This window comes from Musa acuminata, chromosome BXJ3-2 (genome assembly GCF_036884655.1).
Source record: "Musa acuminata AAA Group cultivar baxijiao chromosome BXJ3-2, Cavendish_Baxijiao_AAA, whole genome shotgun sequence".
NCBI classification, from domain to species: domain Eukaryota; kingdom Viridiplantae; phylum Streptophyta; class Magnoliopsida; order Zingiberales; family Musaceae; genus Musa; species Musa acuminata.
In genome coordinates, this window is record NC_088350.1 from 23,369,980 (window position 1) to 23,382,244 (window position 12,265).

The 12,265-nt window shown below is 42.7% G+C and overlaps 1 protein-coding gene across 11 annotated transcripts; it reads left to right on the plus strand.

The window, feature by feature from the left end:
- The first annotated feature begins 264 nt into the window (after positions 1 to 264).
- Positions 265 to 9,869, plus strand: LOC103971615 (calmodulin-binding receptor-like cytoplasmic kinase 2). 11 transcript variants are annotated; one of them, XM_065137729.1, is made up of 13 exons: positions 265 to 400; positions 723 to 1,695; positions 2,668 to 2,776; positions 3,246 to 3,473; positions 3,889 to 3,968; positions 4,055 to 4,189; positions 4,256 to 4,391; positions 4,693 to 4,779; positions 6,429 to 6,664; positions 6,752 to 6,920; positions 7,068 to 7,157; positions 9,037 to 9,335; positions 9,461 to 9,869. In XM_065137729.1, exons 9-13 carry the CDS (start codon positions 6,536 to 6,538, stop codon positions 9,725 to 9,727), a joined length of 954 nt encoding a protein of 317 aa, XP_064993801.1. In that variant the 5' UTR covers positions 265 to 400; positions 723 to 1,695; positions 2,668 to 2,776; positions 3,246 to 3,473; positions 3,889 to 3,968; positions 4,055 to 4,189; positions 4,256 to 4,391; positions 4,693 to 4,779; positions 6,429 to 6,535; the 3' UTR covers positions 9,728 to 9,869. The 11 variants fall into 11 exon arrangements, with proteins under 11 accessions (XP_064993801.1, XP_064993803.1, XP_064993798.1 ...); XM_065137731.1 differs by having other exon boundaries at positions 4,055 to 4,104; XM_065137726.1 differs by having other exon boundaries at positions 723 to 822; positions 1,615 to 1,695; positions 4,055 to 4,391.
- Positions 9,870 to 12,265: the final 2,396 nt, after the last annotated feature.

The following is a 12,265-nucleotide window of genomic DNA, read 5'->3' on the forward strand; positions in this document are numbered from 1 at the left end:
TTTCGAGTATCCACACTTATTTTTTACCAAAGGGCACGTCACCTACCTGCCTGGTGATTGGCAAGGCCAATGGCCCCACAGGTGGATGCGACTAGGACGATGGACCCACAGGTGTATGTATTTTCGTTAACCAGAAAAGAAGCGGAATCTTTTCCTTCGTCACCCTACCCGTACGTACACGTAGTTGCCTTTTTCTCTCTAATTGCATGCCTTCATATGTGGGATCCACCAACGGGTATGTTGACGAGTCTAACATGTATTATTGTTGTGTCGCCTTCTCAGAATTTGGAGGAATAAGAAAGGCCGACGGCGACCCTCTCGCTTCGCGTCGGCCATGGCTCAGGGAACCCTCGCTGGAATCCCACACGTCCTGGTCTTGGGGTTCCGCCGCACCCTCCTGGTAGAATACCCGAACTCTCGAAATCGATACTCTGTCTGATCCCATCCTTTTTTCCCGCCCTCGATCAGTGATTTTGCGGGTTGGTCGATGTTATTGATTCGGATGATGATCTCGAGCGGTTTTTTAGTCGGATTTGACCGGTTGGAGTTGGGTTTGTTTTGGAATTCTGCTGATTTTTTTTTTTTTTATCTATGTGCTTGTCTTTCTTGTCTATGGATATTGCCGAGGCGATCCGAGCATGTGTTCTGTGGCTTTTGATTTGCTCTCGTTGTTTCATGATTGGATAGTATTAGTTATTGAATTTAGATGTTTGTATATGTAGATGGATGGACCATTCAATATCTAGATGCAAATGTTGGATTGAATGAAGTAGAAGGCTTTCGGTGTTCCAGCCAAAAGATGCATTAAGGCTATGGATTGCAGTAGGCAATACGAACCCCGTTGGCATTGATTAAATATCAAGCCTTCCGTAGATGGTTGCCATCTGCTGATAAAGTTTTCAGGACTTCACTGATGATATTCACATGTCAAATAAATTGACTTTAAGAATGCTTCAGATTGAGTACATAAAAGATGCATAAACATGTTAAGATCCTTATAGTAAATGTTATTTATCTAGATCACTTTGTCTACGCATAAATACTCCTGCTTTGAACTTGTGCAACATCATTTTCAGTTTATATCATAGGTAGATTGACTTTTTTTAATGGCATCTTTGTTCTGTCAAGCTATAACATCATTTCGATTAGCACTACTCAGATGTTTTTGTCTTATCACTTAAAATTAATGAAAGAAAGAGAATTAATAATGAATGAACTTATCCAATTCTGGATTTGCCATCCAAAACTATATAATATGTATAAATGTATATCATCTAAAATTCTTTGAGAATGGAGAAGAGAATCCATAATGAAAGTTGACCTGATATGGCCTAGGTGAATTTAGGCATCTGCCTATACAGGTTGGGAAAGGTCAATGTACCGTGACCTGAGTCTTGGTCACCCATGTTCCAAAGAAGCAAACTTACCATGTTGTCAAGGTGTAAACTTACAGATATGACAGATTCCATACTCAATTCAAACTGGACTCGTTCGAAACCTGTACTTTAAACCAAGTTATATCAATTTGTCATTGTGCATAATATCACCCTCATGATTACATGTTGCTCATTAATATCTATAGTGATAAATTAATAGGTTTCTTAGTCTTTTCAGGACTACATTTTTATACTAATCTGGACACCTCAACTCCTGACACTTACCAAGCACCTCCCGCAGTTATCAACGAAAGATGAGGTGGATGCTTGCCCCATTTGCCTTGAAGATAAATGTCACAATTTTTTTTTTCTATGTTCAGAGAACTATTTCTTCTTGCTTTATGTCACAATACTTCAAGTTTCTCATGAACTTAACTCAATTATTTATATATTTTTTGAAACTGTTTATAGCAATTATACATGTGCTTTAACTGTATCTTGATTATACTTATTTTCTAGCAATCCTTTTTACTCCTGAAATTACATAAATCAAAACTAATTTCTTAGATTTTTTCTTTTATGCAAAGGGTAAGTGACGAAGGCGGGATTTGAGCCCATGATATTGTGATAAACTGTTAAAGTCTTTACTAGCTAAGCTAGAAGCACCTTCATTTTTTGCAAATTCATTTTTTTCTCCTTTTAGTTAATGATCTATTATATGATATGCAAAAACTCTATTTGGCATGTGCCGTAGACGACATGTCCATTTTCTGGTGAATATATGGGCCTCTCTTGGATATGGACAATTTGGACCTTTCCTTTTTGGTTGGTGACGTTTCTATTTATCTATTTATTCAACCAAATGAAGTAGTCCGTTTTTTTGCTAGGGCTGCTTTGTCATTAGCAGTTTGTTGTGACAATATTACTAGACTATTTTTGTTTACAATGTTTGTGTCCATTGTGCTTTCTGCATTGGGCTTTGACCTTCAATGAGGTAATACTAATGTGGTACTATTGAAGTTTTTTCTGTGTCATGCTTTCTTTTGAGAGTAAATGAACTTTGACATTATAAATTAAGTTGATTTGCATTCTAAGTGCAACTCTCTGTTAGCATGAAGGAATCAGGTTGAGACCTGCATGTGAACACATCTTCCTTGAGGAACATTAATGTTTCCAAGTATTCAGTGTTTAGTCCGATCCTGAAAATATTTTGACATAGACCAAGATTAAAAAGGACATTTCCAAGTATTACAAATCTCATGAAATTCCTTATCTCCTTTCTTTTTGACAGATTATGATGCAGAGAATCCACACGTTATGACAAAGTGTGAACACCATTTCCATTGTGTTGCATTCTTGAATGGATGGAGAGATGAGACACCTGTGCCATCTGTGACCAGGTATGCATGCAGAGAAGTTCATCATTGTCTGTTTGGCAACTTTATTTTGTTACATTCATCACCTGGTACAGTTTCATTTATTTCTATGCAGTATTGGCATTTAGCATTTATGTCTTCATGTAGATAGAGTAAATATACCAATAATCACCTTAAGATTCTTAGTTTTCTTCCCATCTTTTAAGCATCTTGGCAGTTGGTTTCTCTAGCCTTTTCCAGAATAACAAGAATCTAAAGATGAAGTTTCTCATTGAGAAATTCTGAAGAAATGCATGTCAAATTCCTTGATATTTGTTGTAGCATTTTGTAGTTCGATGCCTAATTTTTTTATGTTAGTGCACAGTTTTCATCTAAAAAATGAAACAACAGATTTTCAAGGATTGTAGATTCCATTTTTAAAAAAAATATCTATTCCTTGTCTTGCAGGTCTTCTATATGTTCATGGTATAATCATGCAGTTTTCATTTTGCAGATAATGATGATCAACACCATGTATAACATGGTGTCTCCTGAAAAGAGTTTTTAGTGGGCAACCCTTTCTAATGGATACTCATCCAGATGAAAGCTTCTTACTCTTTTGTGCAGGACTGTGCCAGAAAAACAAATGTGGCTAGAAGCAATTTGATGTTTTGGTTGAGAGTTTCGATGTCTGGGTCAAATTCTTCTGAATTCCTGTTGTGGAACAGTAGGAAACAAAAAGGTAAATGATTGTAATTTCTGGTTGAAATTATTATCATGCAAATCCTTTTTTGTTTGTTCTAGTGTCACCAAAGCATGTACAGGTGTGTGCCTGGCAATTGTTTCTGCATTTTGTTAGTCTCCTTCTCCAAGTTTCTCTTCAGTTTCTTTCTCCGTTTGTATAGTCTTTCGATATGAATAGGTGATATTTGATGCTATTAATCGTCACCTTTTCTTTGTAGATGTTCATCATGTTGGCTATCATGATCAAGTCTATATTGACTCAACTAAAAGTGCATAATCACTCAAAGCTCATTTCTTATATTAATTCTTCATAGGTTTTGGGTCATATGAACTTGTTTCTCCAAACGTGAGCGGTCTCCTGCATCGGATCGAGTCATCAACTAACTTGTTCTTGTGCCTTTTGTGTTGTACAGGGGAGTATCTGGGTTAGGATCCTCTCGCATGCTTGACTCAATACATCTGAAGATCTTGCAGTCACGACGATGAGCATAAGGTGAGATTTTGCTGTTACTGGTTCTTTCTCTGGCAGAATAGTTTTGACTGGTTTCAGTGGTATCTGATGCCACTCCGAGTCTGCAGGAACTAGTGGTTCAGCAGGGACGCACACACACGACTGGAGTCGAGCGTTTGTACGCTTGCCAAGCCGATACTCTTATTATAACTGACCCTGGGCGAATGCTTTCCTTTGTGTTCGGAAGAGCCTAAAATGCATAGGTTTTCTATTTCCTTGATATTGGGATGTGAATGTAACACTCTTACCACCCAGTTTTTGTTCTCCAGGCCAGTTAGAGATCGTCCGTTTGGAGTATGAAGCTTGAAAGTCCTGTGAATTGAGTGTCGTCAAAGTTCAAATTCCACAACAGTCGAGAATCCTACAATCCAGATTGCTAGTGATGTCAGGCAAAATTTGGTCCAGGTATTGAATCAACTTGTCTTGCACGAAACCTACAGTCGTTTTCCGTTTTCCTGTGTATTCATTATAGCTACACCTAATTTCTAGCTTTTCGACTTTCCGCTTGGACTTTAGTCTCTCGTCCCAATCGAACGGGTCTTGTAAGTAACAAAAAGTTATTTGTCTCGCCCCCTGTTTTCGACACTCTCCTCTGGCCTTTCCGTTCTTTTGGGCTGACACTCTCATAGGAGCATCCATCCCTTACAAGTCACCATAGCAGCGGCTTCCTCGTCCTTCTGCAATGCTTTTGATTTACGTTTCACAGGGGTGGCTGCGATCGCATGCGCTTGAAGTAGCGAATAAAGGACCGTGCGAGAAGCCAAGGAGAAGACTGTCACACTTTATAACGCTGGTATGGTCTTCTCATCTTGGGTGCATGCATTAGTCATAATCAACTATTTAAATATATCATGAGGTGGCCCGAACTGGGAGATCAAAAGTCTTCGTCATGCACTTTTCAATGAAATTAATGCTTTAATACGATGCAATGGATCAAATCGAACTTGCATATATGCAAATAATAGATAGGAAACTATATTTTTCTACTTGTGGCCTGTGGTGTTTTGGGCGTAAAGAAGTTTCCTTGTTCGAGAACGATGGTTCTCTAACCAATCATCGGTGCCGCATTAACTCCCATCCCAATCATTTGGGTGTGGATCCATTAGGCTTTGCCCTGATCCCAAACATACACCACATACCGATACAAAATTAAGCCGGTGGTATTGCCATGTCTATCCTTGCAAAACTTGTCATATATTGGATCATTATAACGAGGTTTTTTGAGAAGCAGTAGGTCAAAATGTCCCAAGGTAATTCGAGAAGTCAAATATTAATACAAGACTCATCGAGTCTTTTCGACATCGGGCGTTGTTCTATTTTCAATAGAAACTTCCGATGAAGGGAATTGCGAGTCCGTACCCACTCTCGCAAGCTGGGACCAGAGACCTTTGTCGTAGGATCCCATCCAATTATTGCCCCGAAATAACACGATTGGAGTGATTCCGATGACCGGGTTGACGGGGTGTGACGCGGGATCTGGGCATGAGGAGTGTTATTTAAAATAGTCGTTGGATGGGATACTCGGCATAGACTTTTACTCCTTACTCCACTGGGTCCCACGGTTGATGAAGTCCCGCTTAAAGCACGCCGGACGGGCGCACGGTAAGGCGACGTCCCGTAGAATTTTGTTTCGCGGTTGCGACGCCGGCGTTTGCCGCCTCCGATGAATCTAAGATCCGAATCGCAGCCCGGAGGGCGGAAATCTAGGTCTTCCTTCGTCGCGACCCCGGACCGATGGGAGAACTCGCGGAGCTCTGCCGCCTCCTTCGCGTCCTCGGCCGCCATGGGCCGCAGAAAGTCGCCGGTTCGCAAGCGGAACGCGTTCAAGGCCTTCCTCAGGGCGCTCGTCTCGTTCTTCTCCTCATCCTCGTTCAAGCCTGAGATCACGTCGCCGAGACCGAGGACGACTCGAACCCTCGAGTCTCCTTACGGTATGCTCTGCCTCTTGGTCTGGACGTTCGGTTCCTTTTTCCCTTCCGGCTACATGGTACAAGTTGGTAATCCTGTTGGATAATTGTTGTTCTCGATATAGACATCCTATTTTGAGATTTTGAATCTCTTATTGTCCTCAACTTGACTCGCTCATACTGGCATTTCGAATGCTGGAAACCGAGGAAATTAGCTTTCAGTGATATCTCCAAAGGTACAAGTTTTATAGTATCCATAACTTGGTTATGTTTTTCTTGAACTTTGATCTTGAGAGATCGTTAACCGGAAAGTCCAATCCCTTTTTTGAATTCCCCGTTTCTATCATTATGTTGTGATTAACTGGAAATTCCCTTGCCATCCTTCATCTTTTGAATGCCTTCTTACTTTTGTTAAGTGTGTGTTTCTGAATTAGGATTTGTACAGAATGATTCCACACGATGGGATTGAGTTCTGAATTTTTAGATTTCCTGCAACGCCGGAATGGAATTAAACTACTTACTGATCATTTTGTAGCAACCCCTAGTCGTCTTTCGCATTCTAGCTTGAGGGAATCAAGAAAAGGGACAATCCATGGCAGAGATTCACCATGGCAGAGAGAAACTGGGAGTACACAGTTCACCATGGAGGAGATCTTGAAAGCAACGAAGAACTTCTCCCCATCGTTAAAGATTGGGCAAGGTGGGTTTGGTACAGTCTATAAAGCGACACTTGACGATGGCACACCCATTGCAGTTAAACGCGCCAAGAAGGTTAGAGGAGTCCCTTGCTGGTTTTGCCATTGAATGTGGCAGCTTCTTGCTGATGTGAACTTTTAAATTTTTTGATGTTCTATGCAGAGCACGTATGAGAATCATCTGAGTGTCGAGTTCCAGAGTGAGATCAACATATTGGGACAAATTGAGCACTTGAATTTGGTTAGATTCTTTGGTTATTTGGAGGATAATGATGAGAGGGTCGTTGTTACTGAATATGTGCCTAATGGAACTCTAAGAGAGCATCTTGATGGTAAGGATTCTTCTGCTTTCATCATCACAAGTCCATCATGGACAACCTTTCATGTGATTGAGTCCCATTTTTGTCTGTTGGCATTGAATTCGTAGTTTGTTGTTGAGGAGAACTAATAGTGGCTAACTTGCACTCTGGGAAATACAGGATTTCGTGGAAACTTTCTTGAGCTTTCAGCACGACTTGATATTGCAGTTGATGTAGCTCATGCTGTCACATACCTTCATATGTACGCAGGTTAGATTGAGAGAAACGATTGATTCTGTTACTTGTTTTTTTCCTATCAGTGCAAGCTGAAAATTGCAAAAGGATTTCAGAATATCTTTTATGCTATTTATGTAGGGAATAAATTTTACCTGTGCACCTGCAACTTCCTTCTATGTGTGCCATCACTGAATTTACAAAGTTTAACCTAAGTATAATCAGCTTCTTCAATTGAATTGATCTCATGGAAAAATAAAGGAAAGGAAATCATTTGTTGATACTAAATATTTAGCTCAATGCCTTCTTTTTCATTTTTCTAGTAATACATTATAATTTAAAGGATTTAAAGAAATAAAAGGAATCGGTGCTGATGTAGTTTCTCAATAAACTTACTTGCAACATTTAAATGCTAGTCTTGTGTGAAATACAATGTATGGATCTGTTCTTGTGCATTAATGCTTGATAAATTAATTTTAATAGACCTCTTCATTTTCTTTCCCTTGCATTTGACCATAAAGTGAGGGTACTTAGGAATGGAATATCATTTCATAATTCATCCTTTCTACTATGGGGAATTGGGGACTTGACAGTGGAGGTAATTACTATGTATGTGCTAGGGCCCTCCTGGCATCAGCTGTTGGCTTTGTTCTTAAAAGATTTCAAAATTAGGGTGTTGAGTATGTTGGTTAGTTTTTTTTTATTTATATTCCTTTGAACGTTTTTTTGTCGTGAATTGTACTGGAACTTATTTTCCCATTTCCTATTTAATGCCCCTACTATTACATAAAACAAGAACTTAGTGGCAGAATGATTCTTGTGCCTCCTCTGTTCATGTTTCAAATACGGAAAGCCCTTACCTGTTAATATGATAATGGGTGACTTTTTGTCAGGCTTTTTCTATTTTTGGAAACTGGAGAAGTTGTTTTATCATGGTTGGTAAAGGAATCATATATGATCTATGCAGTGGTATTTCAGTTGCAAATGTTTTGGTGGACAATGTACTAGATACTCATGCTATTCACTACTTAATGATGCATGTCTCTTTATATCTTATATTTTTCTGGCTTTGTGATTTGGTCTTTTGGTAGACAACCAGCATGGAAATCCTTGTCTGCTTCATTCTTAATCTTCTGTCTTGTAGTTCTGTTTGCTCCATATTTTTGGTCTTACAGGTTGGGCTCAATGATGAACATGGGTTTCTGTGATGTATTCTGGTACTATTTAATATATTGTGCAAATTTAACATAATCAACAATGGTGTATGCTTCAGGATTCTGCTGCATGGACTTTAAAGAGTTTAAGATCTCTTTCTCATCTGAAGAAAATTGAACCAGATTTTACTTTGGAAAAATGAACACTGTTATAGCCAATAATATCATGGTTTGACCTTTACATTGACAAGTTAATACACCACCTCTGATCAGCCAAAAATATGTGGGGTCAAGTAACCCTGAAACTGGGTTCATGATAGTAGTAGTAATATTGTATGTCTTCGTATTTGGCAGTTAAGTAGTGTTATCACAGCTACATCCTTAATAACCAGAAAACAAATGTCTTAAGCTGTACTCACAAGTTGACTTTTCTTTGTCACTGTCTACCCTGAATTGATGTTTTTATACTTTATACACCTTAGATCTGTGGGTTCTTGGTCACATCGGATTAAGAAACTGGTCAGGTTCATCGATTTTGGCCTGATACTGCCAATATTCTGTGTCTGTTTGGTCGAAAAACTGAAACAGTTGTTTCACTAAATCTATTTTCATTGTGCAAGTTTCTACATTTCTATACATCAAACTCCTATTATAACAATGCATGCTTCTCCCGAGTTATTTAAGATTGTTTGACTAAGACAACGATTGTATTATTTATCATTTAATATCTGCGCTGATCCATTGATTTGTTTATGATGCAGACCATCCAATTATCCACAGAGACATCAAATCATCTAATATTCTTCTTACTGAAAACTTGCGGGCTAAGGTTGCTGATTTTGGCTTTGCCCGGTTCGGTGTAAACGAGGCTGGAGTTACCCATATTTCCACCCAAGTAAAAGGGACTGCTGGTTATTTGGACCCAGAGTATCTTAGAACTTATCAACTCACAGACAAAAGTGATGTGTACTCATTTGGTGTGTTGCTAGTAGAATTAATATCTTCACGGCGCCCAATAGAGCGTAAACGAGAACTCAAGGAAAGGATAACAATAAAATGGGTATATCCTCTTTCATAAGCTTTTTTTAATACATTTTATGTTGTTTATTTTGGAATCATAAGACCACCTTGTGATCTAAGCCTTATTTTACATCCTCCTATGATCTCATAAATCTATCTGGACAGGCGTTGAAGAACTTCCAACAAGGGAAAACAATTCAAGTTTTGGACCATAATATTCCACATACTCCGGCAAATAATCTGGCTTTGGAGAAGATTCTTGAGCTGGCTTTCCAGTGTTTAGCTCCTTCAAGGCAAAATAGACCCAGCATGCGGAGCTGTGCTGAAATATTATGGAACATTCGGAAGGACTACAGAGAGTTGTTGTCTTCAGATCTCCTCTCTCAGACTTCGCATCAAAGAAACCCTTCCATCAGCGGAGATGAAACTTAAGATTCGTATGCAGTAAAAAGTAGCTCAACTTGCAAACTCAGCGCTCTCTAGCATCACTGGTTGTACATACAAGACTTATAGAGAACATGTCGGAAAGATGATTTCATTAATATTTTGCGAAGGAATGAGTACTGTTGATGAACTGATGTGCCGTGGCTAATAAGTCAACACGGTCTGGTCCACAGGTCGATGTCAAGAGTCTTCGATCGGATGAGCTGGTCGCCGAGGTCGATCGAGCCCTTGCGATGGGGTGTCGGCATCGGGGTGTTGATCAGCGTCTCTCGGTTCGAACGTCGGTTAGCGGCTCGTCGTTTGGACGATGATCAACGACTCCAAGGTCAGAACGCTCGTGACTCGAGGGTGGCTGCTTTCCTGCAAAAATGGCCTTCGTTGAGTGATTGCCGACTATGGCTCCTCCGATGAGCAAGTCAGTCGTGGGTTGATTTGTTCTTTTTTTGCCTCCCCCTGGGTCGGATGTCGACCTGATGTTTTTATACTACTGTACGAGGGTCGGTCGTACGCGGGTTTGGTGTGGTGACCGATCCTCGAGAGGTGAGATGATACCTTCGTTCGGTCGTCGTCCCGGGGCATGCAGAACGACGTCATGCAGCGTCGTCCCAGGATTTTCGGGATGGGACGTACCGAGCAACGTCTTGGTATGAATTCTGGCTCGGTGTGTGGGGGTGCTCCTCTTGCTGACATAGCTGTAGCGTGGCGTGGCATGGCGTCGATTGTAACGAGGCCTAGACCCAAAATATATCTTATCACTCCCCCTCCCCTTACCACCCGCACACCCCCCCCCCCCCCTCCCCCCCCCCCCATCCCCCCCCATCGACGTGTGCCACTCCCCCTCCCCTTACCACCTCGCATTGATTGCTTGCGAGGGAAAGCCGGATTGGCTTGTCGTGAGGCAGTTCGGGGGTGGCGCCCTATGCTTTGGGAAGGATTTGCACCGTCGGTCGGGTGGCTGGGCCCATGCAGGATGATGTTGGCGAGTTGTTGGTTAGGAGACCGAACTGTGTGAGCCGGGAGGAGATGACCTACTGGCCGAGTAACTGATCTCGAGCTTAGGCTTGTGGCTGGCGAGTCGCAAGTCGGAAGACCGATTACGCGTGACTCGGATAAAGACTGGCTAGTCACAAGTCGGGAACCGATCTAGCACGACTAGGATGAAGACCAAGCCCGTGGGCCGAGGGTCTACACTCGGGCTCAGGCTGGACTGGCGAGTCGCAAGTTAGAGGACCGATCTGGCACGACTCAGATAAAGACTGGCTAGTCGCAAGTCGGGAACCGATTTGGTGCGATTAGGATGAAGACTGGGCCTGTGGGCCGAGGGTTTGCACTCGGGCTCAGGCTGGACTGGCGAGTCGCAAGTCAGAGAATCGATTTTGCGCAACTCGGATAATGACTGGCTAGTCGCAAGTCGGGAACTGATCTAGCGCGACAAGGATGAAGACTGGTCTTGTGGGCCGAGGGTCCGCACTTGGGCTCAGGCTGGACTAGCGAGTAGCAAGTCGGAGGACCGATTTGGCGTGACTCGGATAAAGACTGGCTAGTCGCAAGTCAGGAACCGATCTGGAGCGACTAGGATGAAGACTAGGGTTGTGGGCCGAGGGTTTGCACTTGGGCTCAGGCTGGACTGGCGAGTCGCAAGTCGGAGGACCGATCTGGCGCGACTCGGATAAAGACTGACTAGTTGCAAGTCGGGAATCGATCTGGCGTGACCAGGATAAAGGCTGGGCCTGTGGGACGAGAGTCTGCACTCGGACTCAGGCTGGATTGGCGAATTGCAAGTCGGAGGATAGATCTGGCGCGACTCGGATAAAGACTGGCTGGTCGCAAGTCGGGAACCAATCTAGCGCGACTAGGATGAAGACTGGGCTTGTGGGCCGAGAGTCTACATTCGGGCTCAAGCTGGACTGGCAAGTCACAAGTCGAAGGATCGATCTGGCGCGACTCGGATAAAGACTGGCTAGTCGCAAGTCGGGAATCGATATGGCGTGACTAGGATGAAGACTGGGCTTGTGGGCCGAGGGTCTGCACTCGGGCTCAGGCTGGACTAGCGACCCGCAAGTCGGAGGACAGATTCATCATGACTTGGATAAAAACTGGTTGGTCGCAAGTCGGGAACCAATCTGGCACGACTAGGATGATTACTAGGCCTGTGGGCCGAGGGTCTGCACTCGAGCTCAGGCTGGACTGGCGAGTTGCAAGTCGGAGGACCGATCTAGCGCGACTTGGATAAAGACTGGCTAGTCGCAAGTCGGGAACCGATCTGGCGCGACCAAGATGAAGACTGGGCCTGTGGGTCAAGGGTCTACACTCGGGATCAGGCTGGACTGGCGAGTCATAAGTCGGAGGATCGATCTGGCGCAACTCAAATAAAGACTGACTGGTCACAAGTCGGGAACCGATCTAGCGCAATTAGGATGAAGACTGGGCCTGTGGGCCGAGGGTCTGCACTCGGGCTCAAGCTGGACTAGCGAGTCGCAAGTCGAAGGACCGATCTGGTGCGTCTCGGATAAAGATTGGCTAGTC

Bases quoted from the DNA above. Each gene is read 5' to 3' on its own strand.
- LOC103971615 (XM_065137723.1), top strand. From the start codon at position 5,650: ATGAATCTAAGATCCGAATCGCAGCCCGGAGGGCGGAAATCTAGGTCT. The intron at 6,921-7,067 runs GTAAGGATTCTT...TGGGAAATACAG, and splicing joins TCTAAGAGAGCATCTTGATG to GATTTCGTGGAAACTTTCTT. The intron at 7,158-9,036 runs GTTAGATTGAGA...TTTATGATGCAG, and splicing joins ATACCTTCATATGTACGCAG to ACCATCCAATTATCCACAGA.